This window comes from Diceros bicornis, chromosome 18, assembly GCF_020826845.1.
Source record: "Diceros bicornis minor isolate mBicDic1 chromosome 18, mDicBic1.mat.cur, whole genome shotgun sequence".
Lineage (NCBI taxonomy): Eukaryota > Metazoa > Chordata > Mammalia > Perissodactyla > Rhinocerotidae > Diceros > Diceros bicornis.
The window spans coordinates 26,615,104-26,636,126 of NC_080757.1; the positions used below are offsets into that span (position 1 = coordinate 26,615,104).

At 39.7% G+C, this 21,023-nt stretch overlaps 1 protein-coding gene across 7 annotated transcripts in view; it reads left to right on the plus strand.

Annotated features, from left to right (window-relative positions):
• The first annotated feature begins 298 nt into the window (after positions 1 to 298).
• The window catches only part of BCAS3 (BCAS3 microtubule associated cell migration factor), a 559,119-nt gene continuing 538,394 nt past the window's right edge, over positions 299 to 21,023 (plus strand). For 3 of the 7 annotated variants that reach the window (XM_058560482.1, XM_058560487.1, XM_058560488.1), the window contains exons 1-4: positions 305 to 421; positions 1,837 to 1,924; positions 5,046 to 5,100; positions 9,981 to 10,056. In XM_058560482.1, coding sequence (XP_058416465.1) covers positions 1,854 to 1,924; positions 5,046 to 5,100; positions 9,981 to 10,056 — 202 coding nt within the window. In that variant the 5' untranslated portion in view covers positions 305 to 421; positions 1,837 to 1,853. Of the gene's footprint in view, positions 422 to 1,836; positions 1,925 to 5,045; positions 5,101 to 9,980; positions 10,057 to 21,023 lie in introns of all 7 variants that reach the window. The other 4 variants (XM_058560481.1, XM_058560485.1, XM_058560483.1 and 1 more) reach the window with 4 other exon arrangements.

A 21,023-nucleotide genomic window follows, 5' to 3' on the forward strand; every position in this document is an offset into this window, starting at 1 on the left:
GACTCCCAGCTGAGACGCTCCGGTGAGGTGGACAGGAGTCAAGGGCATGATGCTTTTTGACAAAGCCACGAAGGTGTTGTCTGCGAAGGAAAATAGACATGTTCCTAACTCCTCTCCACTTGCCTGCGTTCACAACCGAACCTGACACCTCGGCTTCACCCGAACTTACATACTGTTTTTGTTTTCCCTCGAGCCCCAGCGGATTGGATAAATTCAGGAGGCTGGTCCGCCTCTTTTCTACTTGCTGGTTGGAGAAGCTGACCTCCAAGGGCGGTGCCCGGCCGCAGCCATTTGCTGCTGGGATTGGCTAGAACGGTAGTTCCGCTGAGGCGTGGTAGGAAGTGATGGCCGTCAATCACGAGGGGAGACTCCAAACAGTGAGCCTGGAGCCGGAGAGCAGCGTTTACCGGCGGGGCGGCCGGTGAGAGGGCTGGTGGGGCTGTGGCTTTCGGGAGGCTTGGCGGGGACGAGGGGCAAGCAGCGTGAGGGGAGAGGGCATGGCTGGCAGGAATTCGACGGGGGAGAGCTGTCGAGATTGGAGGGGGAGGGGAAGAAGGGCAAGGGGCCAGAGGGCGGCCGGGGGCAGTGGTGGCTCCGCGTTGGAGGTTAAGTGGGTAGCTCTGTGCTAGTGTCTTTTAGGAGATCGGGGCCTCAGGGGCTGGCGAGGGTCGTCTTCAGGAGACGGGGCCCTGAAGGGACAGTTCTTGGGAGGCTGTGTTTCTGGAAATAAAGGGTGGAATGGAAATGAGAGGGCTGAGGGGCTGGAGGTGAAGGTACCCACCGATGAAAGGGTACCTGGGCTAGCTGGGGCAAAGAGTGTTTTGGTTGTAGCACATGGGATTCACCAGTTTGGGAGTTTTCAGATAAGGTGATAGAATGCTCTCTACTTAGAAGTGATGGTTTTAGGGGCTTTCAAGATTAGTTCCAGGCTGTAGGCTTTCCTGAGCCATGTAAGAAATCTTTAATATTGTTTTCAACCCTCTTTTAACCTTAACCAAGTACACTCCGTGCTCTGAAAACCTCCCCAGTGATTCAGATGCTTATTAGACATTCAAGGATCAGGGTTTAGTGATGTGACAGGAAAGGATAAGGGGCTTCTAATGTTGTGTCAGTTTTTATTACTTATTGAGACTGTGATGATTAGGTTACAATAGCAGAGGGTTTACAAATGTGATTTAAAAAATCTTGTTAAATTATGATCATGCAGTCTTTTTTTAAGATATAACTGACATATGACATTGTATTAGTTTCAGGTGTACAGCATAATGATTCAATATTTGTGTATATTATGAAATGATCACCGCAGTAAGTCTAGTTAACATCCATCACCATACATAGTTACAATATGCTGTCTTACTCATAGATTCCCAACAGTCTTAGTTGGAAAGTGTTACTTCACTGTTCCATTTGGTCTTGAAATATTGTACCATGTGTATTTTCACTATCTTAAGATTTCAGTAAGTTCTTTAATTTTGGTTCACAATGGTAGCACATTTGTTTTTATAAAGTGATCCTGTGCTAGACTTCCCATCCCATGATCTGGTTCTCTGACCTTTCTGGTTTCTGTTAACAGTAGATCAAAGGGTCCAGCAGGAGTCAACTAGTTTTGTGGTTCCGAGGCTTTGTCCAAATACAAAAATCTCATGATAATTTGAAAATTTTTTTAATCTACTTCCTCTCTCGCCCTCCCCTTTTCTGTATAATAGGAATTGCTGGGAAAGTTTCCTACATTTTAGGCATTTTTGACAAGGGCCCTCTAGTGAGCAACCATAAACCTTTCTCCTACCCCCAATGATAATGATCCATTTTTCTTCTATCTTTTTGTTTTGGAAACAGGTTTTGCGAATGAAGCTATGGCTACAGATTCCCCCAGAAGACCCAGTCGTTGTACTGGTGGAGTTGTGGTTCGCCCGCAGGCTGTCACGTAAGCAAATTTCAGATACTCCTAATAGCTGAAGAAAAGATTACTCAGGATACTAGTAACTACCATTCAGGTTTCCTTTCTGAACAGTGCTTACTTTTGTAAAATCTATTTAATTTTGGCTTTGCAGGATGATAAATATCATTGCCAAGGCCAAATAAAAGGAATAATTGGAGGGTCAAGTTGATGTATTCAGCACATTGCTAAATGAAAAGCACTATGCCAAATCCAAAGGAATAATGTTTTTTCAAACTCAGGATTTAACAGTTAGCGGGTCATTAAATCAGTTTAATGGGTCAGAACCACTATTTAAAAAATGAAATAGAATATAATAGAAAATATAGTTGGGAGTATTGTTTTGTAACACACGCATAGATATATTCATATATATGTATATATTTACTAAATTGTGATGTAAAATGCATCTCTTACTGTAGGTCTCAGTCAGAAAGTTTCGAAGTCAATATCATAAAGAGTACATTTCTATATTTTAAGCATTCTTTGACAAAGCATATCTATACTTTCTAGGAATATAAAATCTAATGTGGTTTTAAGATATGTATACTTCAAATCACTATAATCAATAAAAAATATGTGGCAAAACATCATGAGAATTTAGAGGGAGTATTTTACATCCAAAAAGGTTTTATTAAGAAGCTAACATTGGGGGCCAGCCTGGTGGGGCAAGTGGTTAGGTGTGCGCACTCTGCTTCGGTGGCCCAGGGTTTGCTGGTTTGGACCCCGGGCGTGCACCAACGCACTGCTTGTCAAGCCATGCTGTGGTGGCGTCCCATATAAAGTAGAGGAAGATGGGTGTGGATGTTAGCTCAGGGCCAATCTGCCTCAGCAAAAAAAAAAAAAGAAGAGGATTGGTATCGGATGTTAGCTCAGGGCCAATCTTCCTCAGCAAAAAAAAAAAAAAGAAGAGGATTGGCATTGGATGTTAGCTCAGGGCCAATCTTCCTCAGCAAAATAAAAAAAAACCAGGAGGATTGGCATCAGATGTTAGCTCAGGGCTGATCTTCCTCACACACACAAAAAAAGAAGCTAACATTTATAGTGTACTTTAAAGGCTGAATAGAGTTTGGGCAATTAGAATCAAGGGTCCATGTTAGGCAAAGGGAACAGAGTGAGCAGATGTGGGAAAGGCAAGCTATTTTCATAAATGAAATATAGGGAAGTTGATCTATTTAAAATAGGTTGGCAGTAACCAATTAAGACTCTTCAATACCTGGCTAAGGAGATGAAGTTTGTCTTCTGCCTTTTAAAATGTTCCTAAGGGAATTATAGCATTTTGGGTTATTCCCTTGGGCAGTTTAGCATGTTCCATAAAGATTCTCATATATGTATAGTATGATATTTTACCATAATCCTTCCTTTTTCCCCCCTGCATTTCCCAGGGCTATATTTCTTTGCTAACTATGGACCATGTCAACAAGTTAAGCATATTATTAGCTGTGAGTTAGGTACTGTTTCAGTCTTCATTTTACAGATGAGGAATCCAAAGCAGAGAGAAATTAAGTAAATTGTCCTTGGCAACAGCCAAGAAGGGGAACCTGGATCAAACCTAGATAGTTTGTCTCCAGAGTCTGTTCACTTATGCAGTATTCTATGTCCCCTCACCATATGATATTGAACATATATTGCTCTTTTTGTTATGCAGTACGTAATTTCAGTGTTTTTTTAAAGAATCTTTGATTCATTTAGTATTCTTTTAACAATGCTTGAACATCTACTCCGTGCCTAAGTACTGGCTTATAGTAGGGGAAACAGTAAATAAGTAAAGTAATTACAGGGTCTGATGAGTGCCCAGTAAGCTATGATAGAGGATGACAATGGGGAGTGTGATGTAAGGCTGACAAGGAAGGCCTGCCTGAGGAGGTGACACTTAGGCTGGAGATCTGAAAGGGAGGGGAGGAGTATGGGAAGGAATCCAGGCAGAAAGAAAGCTAGTTTAAAGGTCTTGATTCAGAGAAGAGCTTGGTGTATTCGAGGAATTGAAGATGCGTGTGACTGAAGCGGAGTAAGTTAGGAGAGTGGCAGAGAAATGAGGTTGGAAAGGTAGGCCTAATCAAATTGGTTTCTTTTTTAGGCCTGTTCAGTTTTTGTAGGTATCTAAGGCATATTGCTTTTTTATAGGAGGTAGGATAACTCACATTATTTTCTTCAAATGTAATTTTTCACATCTCTCTGAAATGAATTTGATTTGGTATTTGAAAGAAAATTTCTTTACTTGCTGATATCCCATATACTTCCCATTTAAAATATTGTAGTGTCCTTAACAGTATCATTTTTTCTTCACTTTTATGCATTTTTACTATTTTCCCATATTTTGTCTATGCCAAAAGTTCTGTGAGGACTTCTTTTATTTTTTTTTTTTGTGAGGAAGATCAGCCCTGAGCTAATATCCGTGCTAATCCTCCTCTTTTTGCTGAGGAAGACCAGCTCTGAGCTAACCTCTATTGCCAATCCTCCTCCTTTTTTTCCCCAAAGCCCCAGTAGATAGTTGTATGTTGTAGTTGTACATCCTTCTAGTTGCTGTATGTGGGACGCGGCCTCAGCATGGCCGGAGAAGTGGTGCATCGGTGCGCGCCCGGGATCCGAACCCAGGCCGCCAGTAGCGGAGCACGCACACTTAACTGCTAAGCCACGGGGCTGGCCCTGTGAGGACTTCTTAATAACTCCTTCTAATGCCTACACCTGCAGCAAAATACAGATTCATTTTGCTATATACAGGTAAGGAACTAGGTTCATAACCAATTTAAAGAGAAGGTCACTAAATACTGAGTCATCAGCAACAATTTTTCTTGCTCTAAGTAGGACATTCTTCTGCTCTGACTCAAGAGGCAGGTCCTGCCTTAGCCCAGTCTTCACTCCTTCAAATATGAGTTAGAAGTTATCTATGTCAAATTAAGAGAGCATGACTTTTAAGGAGATAATGTTTAAAAATGTTAAAATCTTATTTGCATTTAATAACATATACAAAGAAACTATAAAGCAGGTTAGTAGAACTATCGTCTTTTTTTAATATTATGAATGACTTTATTAGGGCTTGTAGAAAGAGGTCTTCCATGTCCTGTCTTAAGCTGTCATGATAAATTTTATCCATTTCACCCTTTTTCAGGGAGCAGTCCTACATGGAAAGTGTTGTGACTTTTCTACAGGATGTTGTGCCACAGGTAAGTGTCTATATGGTTTCAGAAATAGTAGGTTTTACCATTGACCAGGGAAGCTCTGAAATGTTCTGTTTCCTACAGTTGACACCAGTATCATCAACTTCAGAAAGACTTTTGATGTTTTAGCATCCTGAGCATTGGTAGGGAAGAACCATACTTGTTATTATTATTAGATATGCCTTAGTTTTGTGCTGACAGTGGGCCAATGATTATTCCTCAGGACTTGCTCTCCTAAGAGGAATCAAGGTGAGGTGTTAGTTGAGATGGGACTTGGGACTCTCTAGGTGGGTTCTACTTTCCAAAATCTTGTCTTAGTGAAATGTTGTCTGTCTGAAGTAAGAAAAGCAATATATGCTTTGCATTTCATTAGCTAGATATTATATTAACTAAATACTGTGCTGAGCACAAATCTACATCTCTTTCATATGGAGCAGTATTTTTATGCCAAGTAGAGGATGCCTTGTTACTCTGACTTATGAGAGGGTAAGCCCCTGACTGTTCCCTCTATGAATGTGAGAATAAAGAATGAGCAGCCCTCCTGGGAGCATCTCTAGTGCACAGTTGCCTGGACTTAACGTAAGTATCACTTAGCATACTTGTTAAAAATAATAATTTCAAGGCCCCTCTCTAAGACAGTTTGACTCAGTGGAATTGAGGTGGCATCCAGTAACTTGTGTCTGTAGTAAGAATCTCAGATGATTTTTGTGAAACAGTAGCTTTGGGAAGCACTGTTTAGTGGAACTACTGAGGAGAAAGGTTTCTGTATCTTTTCCTTGTGGTGATGTCAGCGTTCCCTGACTGCCAAGGTATCTGAAACTGTGCGGTGCAAAAAGGACATTCATAGATCCAGTGTTCCAGCTTTATGAGAGGGTCTAGAAAAGTCTAAAATCTGGAATTCAATTGTGTTAAAGAAATTGTATTCATCCAATAAAGGAAAGTACCAAGAAATGTTGGTATTCCTTTATGTTCAGTCAACTTTAATTAAAATAGGCCACAATGAGAAGGTCTGTGGGGCATGTAAGGAAAAATAAATGCTTTCCTTTCTTAAGGAACTTGGTAAATAAGAGAAGTGAAATTGCTTGAAACAACCAGAGATAATAACAACATATCAGTAAGTGTTACACGTGATAGTACAGACTGAATGTTTAATTGCTAGGAGGATGGATAGCAAAGAAAGAGTCAAATTGCAAAGGGCACTGGGAGTAGCATTAGTTGAAATGAATGGAAAGGTTTGGTATTTGATGTTGAAGGAAACTGGCTAGCTGGGTATGGTGGGCTACAGAGTTGCTGTGGCTGTAAAGCATCTTGTACTCTGCACAGGATGCCAGGCTTAGACAGCAATCGGGCGTGACATGCCACTTTGTCTTCTCAAAATTGCTCCTTTTTCTTAAGCCCTGAGCCCTGGCATGAGGCTACTTCCAAGTAAGGGACATTTAAAATTTTCTGTAATTTGCCTGCCCCTAGAGTGCCTCTTTATCAAATTTTTACAAAGGCACCTTTTGTGCTGGTGGAAACCCTGCATAGCAAGCAGTTTTTGTTGGCTAGAGGAGAGAGGCTGTGGTCAGAGGCTTTGAGGGAATAGTTGGAGAGTTTGCTAGAGAAACAAGAATACTAGATTGAGTAATAGATTGAAAATAGGGGGCTGCTAAAACAGATAGGGTGAAAATGCTGGAAGGTAGAAGATTAATTTAGTTTTTATGAGTATTATACATAAAGTGGATAATCTATGTAATTGTGAAGATTTGGATCAGTGAGGATTAAAGTTATAGTCATGGATCTAAGAATGAGAATATTCATTCAAGACATTTATGTTATGCAAGTCATTATTCTAGTTACTGTGGAAAGAAAGCAAACCTTCAGGCAGCAGATACTTGAGCACCCACTGTGGATCAGGCCCTGTGTTCAGCTGAGAGGATGCTCGGTGCCTGTCCTTGAGGCTTTACGGTCTAGTGCACCAGTTGGCAAACTTTTCCTGTAAAGGGCCAGATAAGCTTTGCAGTTCATACAATCTCTGTCGCAACTACTCAGCGCTGCTTTTTCTGTAAAGGCAAGTGCGTGGCTGTGTTAAAATAAAACTTTATTTATGAACACAGGTGGTGGGTCAGATTTGGTGGCCCATGGTCTCTTTTTCCACCCTTAATCCAGAATCCCCCATTGGTACTTTGTGGGCAGCCATTTGGAAAATGATATTTTTTGCTGGTGTTACGTTTCGCCTCCTGCTCTGTTCTGGGAATCATCAAATTCATAGAGCCTGGAAATTATTCTCTGGGTCTCCAAATACCCCCAAAGGGAGAAAATATGTTGTTAGACTATCAACTTCCTCAGCTATCACAAATAGAGTGAATTCTCATTGTGTTCAACAGATGTCATTGATGGCTGGTAGAAGTCCTTAACTGTGCCCTCTGATCTAATAATTATACTTAGGAAAATTTATTTTAAAAGAATAATTCAACAAAGAAAAAAATTAAAGCTCCTAACTTTTCATTTCAGTGTGTATGAAGTTTTCACATTTTCAGTGTAAAAAATTGTAGCCAGCCCCAATGTCAATAGCAGTCAAGCAAATTATGATACATGGTCTCTATAGAATAACTTGCTGTAATTAAAAATTATACTTTTGACAGTAGCACACAATGAAAGTTATTTTCTCTACAGTGAAAAAATAAAACAACCTATCTACAGTAATTATAGCTGTCTTTAAAAATTCAACAGTAACTTTGTGGTTATGAATGTATATGTGTATTAAAAACCAGATAAGAAATAAAAGGAGAAATAAGTAAATCCCGTCAACAATGGGGTGAAGGTTTTGACTCTGAATAAGAGGGCTAGAGCAGTTGGATCTTGGTTGAAGAAGGAGGGCTAATAATCAGTGCTAGGGAAAAAAACCCAACTTCTGTGTGGCAGTACATTAACATCATTAAGATAGTAGGTGAAAGCTGGATGGACACTGGGGGAATCTGTGCCTCACTGAGAATAAAATATCTAAATATGGGCAAAGGATATCCTAGAAGCTGGGAGCCAAAATGACATGATGTCACATGCCTTCTTTGTGCAAAGCTGCAGGAAGGCACGCAAGAAGCAACACTCAGATGCTTCAGTCAGCTTTGCAAAATTTTCTCAAAAATGCTTAGTAAAGAACACCGTGTGTGCTAAGGAGAGAGGAAAACTTGAAGACGTAGCAAAAGTATACAAGCCTTGTTATGAAAGTCTTATTTCCCCCTGAAATGGAAAGGAAAGGAGTTCAAGAATCCCATTACACTGAAAGGCCTCTTTCAGCCTTGTTTGGTTCTGCATATCGCCCAAAAATCAAAGCAGAGCATCTTGCACATGTTGCAGAAGAATTGGGAGAATGTTAAATAATGCTGCAGGTGATAAACAGTCTTAGAATAAATCTGCTACACTGAAGACAATGTTGAAAAATGTTATTGCTTTACTAGATTAAAGGAGAGCCTGACATAGGAAAAAAGTTGTTGTCCTAAATGCAATGTGATAACCTAGATTGGATCCTGGAGCAGAGAAAGGACATTAGTGGAAAAACTGATGAAATCCAAATAAAGTCTGGGGCTCAATTAATAGTAATGCACCAACGTTAGTTTTGTAGTTTTGACAGATGTACCATGGTAAGGTAAGAATTAGATAGTTAACATTTGGGGAAATGGCTGAGGGGTATATGAGAACTCTGTACTATGTTTAGTAATCTAAAATTATTCCAAAATAAAAAGTTTATTTTAAAAAAAGAGAGTTTTCCAGAATGAAAAGAGCAAGACCAAGGAAGAAGAGGAAGAAGAGATGGATGAGGTGGTTGAAGATAAAGTTGATGAATTAGTTGGTTTTAGTGCAGGTTTTCCTCTTCTCCAAAGGAATTAACTGCCCAGTACACATCTCACTTGTTTTTTTAAAAAAGACAGTTGAAATTGTAAGGATGTATAAGATAATTTTTTTGTATAGTAAACTTTCTATTAAAGTAACCCTGTCTTTTAACAATATTTTCAATGGCCGTTAACCTTGTGCGCTCAGTACGGGGCTGTAAATTGGGATGGGAATTTAAAGCAGGTCATGTATATGGAATTATATATGAGATGGTAGTTTGGTGTGCTTTTGATACAACTTAAACTAAATAGTTGTTCTGTGAACTGAGTACCACCTTATAATTGAAAATGTTGCAGCTCTTTTGTCAGCATTCTAAATGCTTGTAAGCATATACAACCTTTAAAAAATTTTAAATAAAAACACTTGCTTTATGGAGAGATGACTCCCTTTGAATACTGATGGGTGCCAATGATACTTTCCCTATGACTTCATGGTAGTTTATGCTTATCTTTGTGACCCTTGCAGGCTTGCAGGAACTAGCTAATAGGGTGGGTCTAGAAGCCAGATAAGAGACTGAAAAAGTAATACTCCCCACCCCCACCCTCTGGCCCTCGCCTGTGCCCTCCACCCAGAACTGGAGGCAAGCAGAAAGTAATACTCTTGAAAGTTGTAGGTAGAGTGTAATTGCCTGATCATAAACACCTGGGAACTAAATAGATACCTGTGGTAGTTTTATTTCTTAAACCTTCTTGTTTGTTGACCAATATGGGGGATGATTTAGTTTTTTGAGTGCCTTTGAATTATAGTGATGCTTCCTAATAGACTATGATCATTGTATTTTAGGTTTCTGCAATTCTTTAATAGGTTAAAAACCCTTTTTTGAACAAGGTTATCAGACTCTTGGGTAACTTTCTTTAGGAGTAAAAATATTACAAAATGTGCTAGTCCTAAGATGTAGGATTGGTGAAGTTGGAGAGGGATAGGGTTGGCTTTATTTAAGTTATTCTTTGTTTTGAACATCGCTGATATTAGAGCTGTAAAACATTTTTATTCAAACATTTCTGTTTACTATGCAGGCTTACAGTGGAACACCTCTAACAGAAGAAAAGGAGAAAATAGTCTGGGTCAGATTTGAAAATGCAGATTTAAATGGTATGGTTTTAACTTTTTTGGGACATGTTAATTAAATGTTTTTTTGAGATTGACCTGATTCCAAAAAGAGAACCCTTACTTTAGCCAGGTTACTTTCTCTTACAGTAACTTTTTAGTTTTTAAAATAAATTTATTTTTAATATAAAAAGTAACATAAACACACTACAGGAACTTCATTAGAACTAATATTGTATTGTACAAGTCCGAAAGTAACTGTAACATATAGAGCCTAGCCTTAAACTTTAAGTCCAAGTGAGATAAAAATTTCTCAGAAAAGGAGTTATTAATTCAAGTTTGATCAGTTGTATAGAATTTATAACTGCAAAATAATCATTAGTGTTGAACTTCCTAGACTTTAAAATTATTTTTTCTGAACAGAATTTATGCCAGTCCAAGGCCTGTTTGTTTTCAGATACATTTCATATCATTGCTCCTTCCTGCTCCCTTTGCAAGGGGGCTGCCTCTTGTCTATTTCCCAGGCTACCATGTCTGTTGTCTTCTGGCTGAGTTTGGGAGACACTGGTGAGAAATTGAATGGGAGGGTGGGAGAAAGGGAAGAGTGTTCTTCCCTCTCCTTCTCTCTGTCAGCGGCTGCATTTCCTCCATGGTTCTAGCTTCCCCTGGCGTTCTAGTTTCCTCCAGGTGACTCCAGCACCCCGCGCTTCTCTCTGTCTCCATAATCTAGGGGTGGTAATGGCTTCCTGCTGTTGCTAATCCAATAGGTCACCTTACAGTTCCTTTTTTGGCTTCTTAGTTATTCTGTCACCTGTGTAACTAGTTATCTGCATTACATTCCCAATTATAAATACACTGAGTTGTTTTCATATCCTAGTTGGACCTTGACTGATATCATACTCTTGAGTCTTTGTCTCCTCTAAGACTTTTGAAATGTGATGCCATATTTTGTTTTAAAAGCTACTGTCCAGGATGAGAGAGGCTAAGTGTGACTACTGCAAATTGGTTTCTTTTGAATTTTGGATTCTCTATCGACTGGTTTGTTCAAATAATGACAATTTGTTGGGCTCTCTTTGTGGGGAATAAAACATTCATTTGTATGGGTGATTATTTATGATATATAAACTGTTCCTACTATATTTCTCTTTGAAAGCTTATTATATTTTTAATTTTCTTTTGTGACTGTGAAATATCCTTGTTTACTAGTATATCCTTCCTTTTCCTTCTTTATTAATAACTATTTAATTGTTCATCATCTTTTGTTTTCTATCACCTTTTCCACTTGAATTTAGACTCTTCTTTCCCTCCTGGAAGTAGATATTTGCTTTGTGGATGTCAGAGTGTATTAGAGGACTTTCTTGATTAGATAACAAAGAAAATGTCGTTGTGCTCTTGAAAATATTAGTGCCAGATAGTAGCAAAAGCTTGTTGTACAACATATGCAAAATGTTAAAAATAATTAATTTTTAATTTTTTTTTTTAAATTTTTAAAAATTTTTCCCCCAAAGCCCCAGTAGATAGTTGTATGTCATAGTTGCACATCCTTCTAGTTGCTGTACGTGGGACGCGGCCTCAGCATGGCCGGAGAAGCAGTGCGTCGGTGCACGCCCGGGATCTGAACCTGGGCTCCCAGTAGCGGAGCGCGCACACTTAACTGCTAAGCCACGGGGCTGGCCCAAAAATAATTTTTAAAAGCATAGGTTCCTGTCAGCAGTAAAAAAGAAAATGATTTTAAAATCACAAAATTATGGGCCGGCCCCATGGCTTAGTGGTTAAGTGCGCGCGCTCCGCTGCCGGCGGCCTGGGTTCGGATCCCGGGCACGCACTGACACACTGCTTCTCCGGCCATGCTGAGGCCGCATCCCACATACAGCAACTAGAAGGAAGTGCAGCTATGACATACAACTATCTACTGGGGCTTTGGGGGAAAAAATAAATAAAATTATTTAAAAAATAAAATAAAATCACAAAATTAATGTTTACAAAATGTCATCAAAATAATCTTTACCTAGTTATGGTTTTCTGTTTGTTCTTTTTTTTAACAGCAAGTAAAAATTGCTGGGGTAATAGTCTATAAAGCCTTTGCTTTATTCAAGTAAAATGCATCTGGAAATGTAGATGGATCCTACTTGAAAATTATTTTAGTACTGTGTGTCCTGTTGAACTTACAGTGGTTGTCCTTAACTTAGTATCTCATATCCCAGTTGATTTATTAAATTTTGAAATTTATACATCTTCTTCTTCAATACTTTAGCATGCTCACATATCCTTTGGTCTCTCCTTTCTATGTCATATTGATATTGTATGAAATTTTAGCCTGGGTTTTTATAGATATACTTTTTATAATCGCTGGCTCTAGGGGTTTGTGTGTATACTTATATATGTTTTAAGGCAATAATAAATATTACCAAAATATTTATCCCCCTTACTTCCCCAGTCTCTTACAGCATTTCTTGAATTTGTCTCTTGTGTTCTTTCTTCAAGAATGTTTTTTGTTTACGTATTTGTGTGGCAAGCCTTCTGAGATATTTACAATTGAAAGAAAATTTGGCTGTGGGAAAGAAAAAGTGGGATTCATTGGCTGCAAGTCCAGCATCTCCCTGAAGAAGGCTAATAAGGACTAACTTTTTCATTGCATTGGGGTTTCTTCATCAATCTGCCCTTCCCTGGTTGTGCCTGCTGCAGCTGGGATCAGTTCCTTGTTCATTGCCTTTTGTCTTTCATGATACCTGGGGGAGGTAGTGGAGGGGATTCTTCTGATCACAGCCATGCTAGCTTAGCATCTTGCTTCTTTGTAGAGCAGTTAGGGGTACCTGAGATTGTGTTAGGTATTCAGGCTTCTCTGCCAGATTTGGAGTTTTCTTGGCACAATAATTTAGAAGTCTATTAGCTGTCTATAGAGTTATTTTATGTTATTAATGAAACTCTGTTAGCTATTAATCAATTTAAATGTTACAGTGTTTGCCTGAACTCTACTCTGGTGATTGCTTTCTGCTCTGCTTTTCTGCTTGGAATTACAAAGCCGTGCCGGTTGGCCCCTGCCGCCAGGCTGCAGCCCACTGGATTATGGCTTATCATGGTTGAAGGTGGAGTAGGTATCGACTAACAGGAGATACTTCTAAGGGACCCGGGTTACTGGGAGTCTCCAGTCCTGGATCCTCCTTGCGTCTCCATTCCTAATCAACGTACTGACTTGGCTTGATGTTAGGTGGAGACTGCTACTTTTGGAGCTCATTAGAGGGTGGGATTAAGGCCCTTTGTATCATGGTCACTGTGCTGTTTCTGCTTTCAGGCAGTCTGATTTCTACCTAAACTTGTTTTTCTTGAGGCACTGTACTGAAAAATATGTAAGAAATTGCCAAAGCAGTTTAATCTCTTGACATTTGTCTATCAGTTTCCCTAAAGGTGAGCATGTAGTTTGTGTTCCAAAACACATCAGGTTAACCCGCTGGTTTGCTAACGTATAACAAGAAGTGTCAACTTTCCAGCCTGTGAGGGGAAATTCTTACCCAAACCGACATGGTCAATTCTAATATCAGTCTAGTACTATACTTAAGTATCAATTTGTATCTTCACCAGGCCTTTTTTTTCAGTCACAAGTGATTAGTTTAGGGGAATGTAAAAAAAATTTTAATTGTGGTAAAATATACATAACATAAAATTTACCATCTTAACCATTTTTAAGTGTACAGTTCAGTAGTATTAAGTACATTCATATTGTTATGCAACCAATCTCTGGAACTGTTTTCATCTTGTAAAACTGAAACTCTTTATACCCATTAAACAACAACTCCACATTCTCTACTTCCCCCTGGCTCTTGGCAACCACCATTCTACTTTATGTCTCTGTGAATTTGACTACTCAAGTTACGTCGTAAGCGGTGTCATACAGCATTTGTCTTTATGTGACTGGCTTATTTCACTTAGCATAATGTCCATAAGGTTCATCTATATTGTAGCATGTGTTGGAATTTCCTTTCTTTTTAAGGCTGTATAATATTCCAATGTATGTGTATACCACATTTTGTTTATCCAGTCATCAGTCGTCATTTGGGTTGCTTCCACCTTTTGATTTGTAAATAATGCTGCTATTAACATGCATGTACAGATATCTCTTTGAATCCTTGCTTTCAATTCTTTTTGAGTACATACCTGTAAATGGAATTGTTGGCTGATATGGTGATTTTGTTTTCAATTTTTTGAGGAGCCGTCCTACTGTTTTCCATAGAGGCATTTTTTTTTTTAACCTACTCATATAGCTGGGAAGGATAGTGGCTTGATACTTTTAGTTTTCCACTTCTTGTTACTACTCTCTAAATGCTCGCTTCTCTTCTTTGACTTCTCTATGAGGTTGGAGCAGTGATTGCTCAAAGCTCTCTGTTCATATCTTAATGATCATACTATATGATCAAAAAGGAAAATGTATTCTTTGGGTGATCTAGAACGCTCAGTCTGGATCACCTTCCAGTTACTGGAATGGTTGCAGTGGCTGAAGATGTAGTACTAGAATTGGCTCAGCTGGTCCTGTGCCTATCCCTGTGCTTGATGAGGGGGGGTAGGATCGGTTTCCAGAAAAGGAGGAGGCCTAGTGTAGGAAGTGTGTGAGGTATGCCACAGATAGTAGCTGCCGCAGGCCTCTTTTGCTCTTGCGCGCTTGGTCCCGATTTCATCTGCCTTCTAGACGTCTTCACTTAAATGTCCTTTTCACGTCTAGCTATGTCCCTTCAAAAGCTATGCTTCAACCCCACTTGCCTTTCAGGTCATTAAAGGCACAAAACTTTCCATGCCTCAGGATCTTTGCACAGGGGCCCTTATGGCTGAAATCTTCTTTTCTGCCTTCATCCTCATTCATCTATTAGCATCTACTAAAAATGATTTCCCAGTTTTTACACTGGGCATTGAGAGTGTTTTGCTGCTATTAGTACACACGTGGAATACAGAGGAAGCTGGTTTGGGAGGAAAGATTTAATTTCACTTTACACCTCAGTTTTTGAGGTGAGCAGAAAACCCAATATTCCCCTCTCCCCTTCCCAGTTACAAACATTTCTTTAAGGAGGGAGAGTGTATTGAGTGCAGCGTTGGGGGAGGTTCACAGATAAGACTGAACAAGGTTTTGAAGGATGGGTGAATCAAAGGAGAACATTGTAGTTGGCTAAAACCACGAAGGAATGCTACCTGTCTCTATCAGAAAGACTGTAAAGTCCATATTTAGGGCTGAAATAAGAAAAAAGAAACCAGTAAAGAAGATAAAGATCAGTTATGGATAGAAGAACCAGTGGTGGTAAGATAGGGGATATAAAGATAAAGAAAAATCAAAGAATAAGGATTACTTAAAACTATAACAATTCTAAAGAACAACATAAAGTTTTTACAAAATTAAGAGTTTCATTCAAGAGTAATGAAGTCTGCTGTACCACCATCCAGAGAAAGAAAAATACCACAAGTGACTAAGCGGAAACTAAAATAAGAGAAAGGAGATTTTGTTCATATAATGACCCCACTGTTTTATATGTGGCGTTTGAGCCCCTCTAAAAGTAACAACCTGTGATCAGGGTGGTAGCTGTAGTAGAAAGATGGCTGAACTGAGTATCAAGAGTCCTGAGGTTTCTCTTCGGCTTTGAGTAAATTATACCTCACTTGATCTTGACAGTGATAACATGAAATTGGCTCTGCTTGTAAAGCAGGATGGCTGTGTGTCAGATTAGATGGTATATATACCAAAGCACATTGAAAATTATAAAAGACCATTTAAATGTTAGCCATAAAGAGAATTAATTATGCCCTAGGAAAATAAGTGTTATAATTCTGCATTTTGCTGGATATGGAATCATGTGCTATTAACTTTAAGCCAGTGAATTCCTTATAAAAGAAAATCAGGGGCCGGCCCCGCGGCTTAGTGCTTAAGTGCGTGCGCTCCGCTACTGGCGGCCCGGGTTCGGATCCCGGGCGTGCACCGACGCACTGCTTGTCCGGCCGTGGTGAGATGGTGTCCCACATACAGCAACTAGAAGGATGTGCAACTATGACATGCAACTATCTACTGGGGCTTTAGGGAAAAAGAGAAAAAAAGGAGGAGGATTGGCAGTAGATGTTAGCTCAGGGCTGGTCTTCCTCACAAAAAAGAAAGAAAGAAAAAAAAGAAAATCAGCATTAAAAAATTACTGATTATAAGCTATGTTAAAGATTTTGATCTTTATATTTGAGCAACAGGAAATCACTAATGTAGAGGGTGGAGGTGAGGAGGTATGTCATTATTTGTGTTTTAAAAAAAGCACTCTGACTGTAGTGTGGGGTTTGGCTGGCAGTGGTGGGTGCAGGAAGCCGTTTATGCTTTTCGAGGAGATGTTGTAGTGGACGGTGGTAGTGGTGTAAGAAGAGAGGTGTTTAGGAAGACACAGAGATGGTGATAGGTTTATTGCTAGAGGGAAGGAAGAAGGCGGTTCCTGCCTTTGCCATCTGGATGGATAATCATGCTATTCACCAAAAGAGGGAACGCTGGAAGGGATCGGGTTTGGGGAGGAAATGGCCGTCTTTGAATGGAATTTGATCCCCTATTGAGATATCCAAAACCTGTGTTGAGGAAGTCACTAGCAGATACGAACTGAAGCAATGGATGGAATGAGATCACTTGTGGAGGATATACTGTGAGAAGAAAAAGAAGTGTAGAAATTAGCCTTGAGTAACTCCAGTATTTAAAGAGTACGTAGAAAAGGATGAGGCAGCAGAGGAAATGGTGAAGGAGGGACTAGAGAGATAGGAGGGAAACTAGGAGTAGGTTATGCCTGGAAAACCAAGGGAAAATATTTTAGGGAGAAAATAGGGAGCATTGGTTATAGCTGTTGAATAGCCTAACAAGATGTACTTGAAAGACATATACTGGATTTAACAACTTGGAGATTATTGGTGACCATAGAAAAAGTCATTTGGGAGGAGTATTAGGGGCAGAAACCATTCTGAAATGGATTTGAGGTGAGTAAGAGATGAAAAATAGATGACAGTTATAAATAACCCAGTCAGGGAATTTCGCTTCTAGAAGGAGAGGAGAGTGATAAAGTCAAATGAAGGGAGAGGGATATTATTACTTCGATATGTGATTTTTTGAAGTCTTACTTATTGTGCAAATATATCATGGTAAATAACCCAAAACAAAGGTATAGATCAATGAATGAACTTTTACAAATCCAACACTCCTGTAACCATCACCTAGGGTAAGAAATAGAATATTGCTACCTAGTGATTTTGAATTTCATATAAATAGAATTATTCAGTGTATAGTCTTTTGTGTCTGGTTTCTTTTGCTCATTATGTCTGCAAGGTTCATCCATTTTATGGTGCATGGTAGTAGTTCATTCTTTTTCTGTGCCAAATAGCATTCCATTATATCAAGATACCACTGTGCTTGTCCATTCTGCTGCTGCTGAACATGTGGATTGATCCTAGCTTTTGGCTCTTTACAAATGATGCTATGAATATTCATATGCATGGCTCTTGGTGTATGTGTGCTCATGCTTCTAGTGAGTATATATCTAGAGTGGAATTACTTGGTCAGAGGGTATGGTATCTTTTCAGGTGGCTAATTCTGATCCCCCACAGGATCCAAAGCACAGATAGAAGGATTTACTTTAGACAGAAGGAAAGACAACTGTTTGTAATAGAATAGAATGAGAGGAGGGTGGTACAGATGCACATAGGTCTTTGGCAACAGGAACTTGAGTATACATATATTTTTTTAATAATTTTATTTATTTATTTTTTTCCCCCAAAGCCCCAGTAGATAGTTGTATGTCATAGCTGCACATCCTTCTAGTTGCTGTATGTGGGACACGGCCTCAGCATGGGCAGAGAAGCGGTGTGTCAGTGCGCGCCCGGGATCCGAACCTGGGCCGCCAGCAGCGGAGCGCATGTGCACTTAACCGCTAAGCCACGGGGCTGGCCCTTGAGTATACATATATTATCAAACTGTTTTCCAAAGTGATTGTACTGATTACATTCAGTAGCAGTAAGTAACTAATCCCTTTGCTCCACGTTCTGCCAACGCTTGGTTTTGTCATTGTGGTTTTAATTAGCATTTTCTTTTTTTTTTTTTAATTTTATTTATTTATTTATTTTTTCCCCCAAAACCCCAGTAGATAGTTGTATGTCACAGCTGCACATCCTTCTAGTTGCTGTATGTGGGACGCGGCCTCAGCATGGCCAGAGAAGTGGTGCGTCGGTGCACGCCCGGGATCCAAACCCGGGCCGCCAGCAGCGAAGCGCGTGCACTTAACCGCTAAGCCACGGGGCCGGCCCTTCGTATTGATTTTTAATTGTTATCTGTACAAGAAGAACCCCCGTGGGGTTATAATTGTTGCAAGTCTCTTCTGCCATGCTGTGGCTTGCCTTTCACTCTTCTGGTAAGGGTGGCTCATGATTAACAGAAGTTCTTCATTTTAATGTAATAAAAGATTGGAAAATTCTATTATATTATTTATGTTAAGAGTTTTTTGTGTCCTATTAAGAAGTCTTTGTCTATACTATGGTCATGAAAATACGTTTCTACGTTATTCTCTAGTGTTTTATTAATTTTACCTTTGTCATTTATATCTAAAATTCCCTGTTACCGATTTATTTGAAATTTTCTAAGATAGGAGACACTTCAGCATGTTTAAATGCTCATTGAAAATATCCAGTAGATGGCTGACCCTGTGGCTTAGCGGTTAAGTGCATGCGCTCTGCTGCTGGCGGCCCGGGTTCGGATCCCAGGCGCGCACCGATGCACCACTTCTCTGGCCATGCTGAGGCCGCGTCCCACATGCAGCAACTAGAAGGATGTGCAGCTATGACATACAACTATCTACTGGGGCTTTGGGGGAAAAATCAATCAATAAATAAAAATTATAAAAAAAAAAAAAGAAAATACCCAGTAGCATGGAAGAAATGGAAGATATAGGAAAGGAATAATTGGGAAAAGGCTCCTGAGAATGTGGGGGACGATGGGATTGTAGGGGAGAAAGAACTATTTCTCTGCCCTCTAGGTCCTTCTGGCTGGTCTAATAATTAAATTGCATGACACAGAATAACAGGAGAAAATGAAAGTTTAATAACATGTATACATGGGAGGAACCCAGGAAAACTGAGTAACTCACAAAAATGGCTGAAGCCACCACCTTAAATATCATCTTCAGCTGAAGACAAAGGAGGATCTTGGGGGCAGTGGTTTGGGACTTCAAAGGGGAGGAAGGAAATTCACACGGAGGTGAAAAGCAAATATTTGGTAAACAAACGTTTGCTATATCTTGTGAAGACTATGGGTTATGGGGAGGACTTTGATTAAATGGGCCTTGCCTATGTTCCTCCGAGTCTACCACACCTAGTTTATTTTGTATTATAGTCATCTATGGTGATAGCTCCTTCCTGAAACAGGCCTTCTATCTTAAATTCTTTTCTTTTATTTTATTTTACTTTATTTTTTTTTGGTGAGGGAGATTGGTCCTGAGCTAACATCTGTTGCCAATCCTCCTCTTTTTTGCTGAGGAAGATTGGCTCTGAGCTAACATCTGTGCCCATCTTCCTCTATTTTGTATGTGGGATGCCGCCACAGAATGGCTTGATGAGCAGTGCATCAGTCTGCGCCTGGGATTCAAACTTGGGAACCCTGGGCCGCTGAAGCGGAGCATGTGAACTTAACTACTACAGCGACAGGCGGGCCCTATCTATCTTAAATTCTTTTAGACGGGGGAAGGTCAGAGTTTCTTCTTGAGTCCTTCATTCTTAAAAATAATCAAGCCAAAGAGGCACGTTTTGGAGTGGCAGATTCTGATCCCCCACAGGATCCAAAGCACAGATGGAGGGGTTTACTTTAGACAGAAGGAAAGACAACTGTTTGTAATAGGATTGAATGAGAGGAGGGTGGTACAGATGCACATAGGTCTTTGGCAACAGGAAGTTTCTAGTTTCCCTGTGCAGTATGAGACAGATTATTTGCTGAGTAAAGAGAGATTGGGTGGAGTCAGGACTAGGAGGTTTAAGAAAGTCACTGAAGAAACTGTAGAATAAGTTCCAGAAAATAGAGTAAATTTGCTGTGCACTTTTGAGGGTCCAGTTGAGGTTTTTGGAGATAAATTAGTTTATAGTGGTAGCAATTCTGTCTCACTGTATGGTTTTCTGTAGCAGTACTTGGTTGCCATAGAACATACTAGGATAGTGGGTAGTTGGGTTCATCTACGATTGAGGTTTTACTTGTTAGGTACCGTGCAAAGATCCCACAAAAAGGGATAAGAGAGTGTAGATTATTGACAGGAGTCACGGAGATGACTGATTAAAGACAGTAAGACAGGAGGAGAGCAAATATAAGATGGGTCTGAGGAATAGGGAGATGGCAGGGCAGTGGATGGAGGTCCTAATGAAGTCCAAGAATGAAGCACAGTGGAAGTAGTTGAGCAGACCTGCTGGAAGATATGGTCGTGATCTGAGAATAGAATGCTTGAATTAGTGATTTTTGAGGTGTAATAGTTTTGTTTAATAAGGATATCTTTTATAATACTGGTATTATATAACAGATACTTAACATTCACTAAAGTGCATTGGAAAAGTTGATTACACAAGTACATCTAATTTTTTTGTAGTGGACCATATGCCCAGTGTCTTCAGATATATCAGGATTTAATTGTATACAGAAAGGAACATAATTTTTCTTCCATTGCTAAATTTACAAATATTAGAAATTCTAGATGATTACACTTCATATTTATATTTAGTTAATTATGGTAAAATATTTTTATTTATCATTTGCAGATGGTTTTATTCCTGTTATTAATATTCCTTAGTTCTCTAGTGAGAGTTTGATTTTTTTTTGTGTGTGAGGAAGATCGGCCCTGAGCTAACATCTGCCAATCCTCCTCTTTTTGCCGAGGAAGACTGGCCATGGGCTAACATCCATGCCCATCTTCCTCCACTTTATATGGGATGCCGCCACAGCATGGCCTGCCAAGTGATGCGTTGGTGTGCCCCCGGGATCTGAACCGGGGAACCCC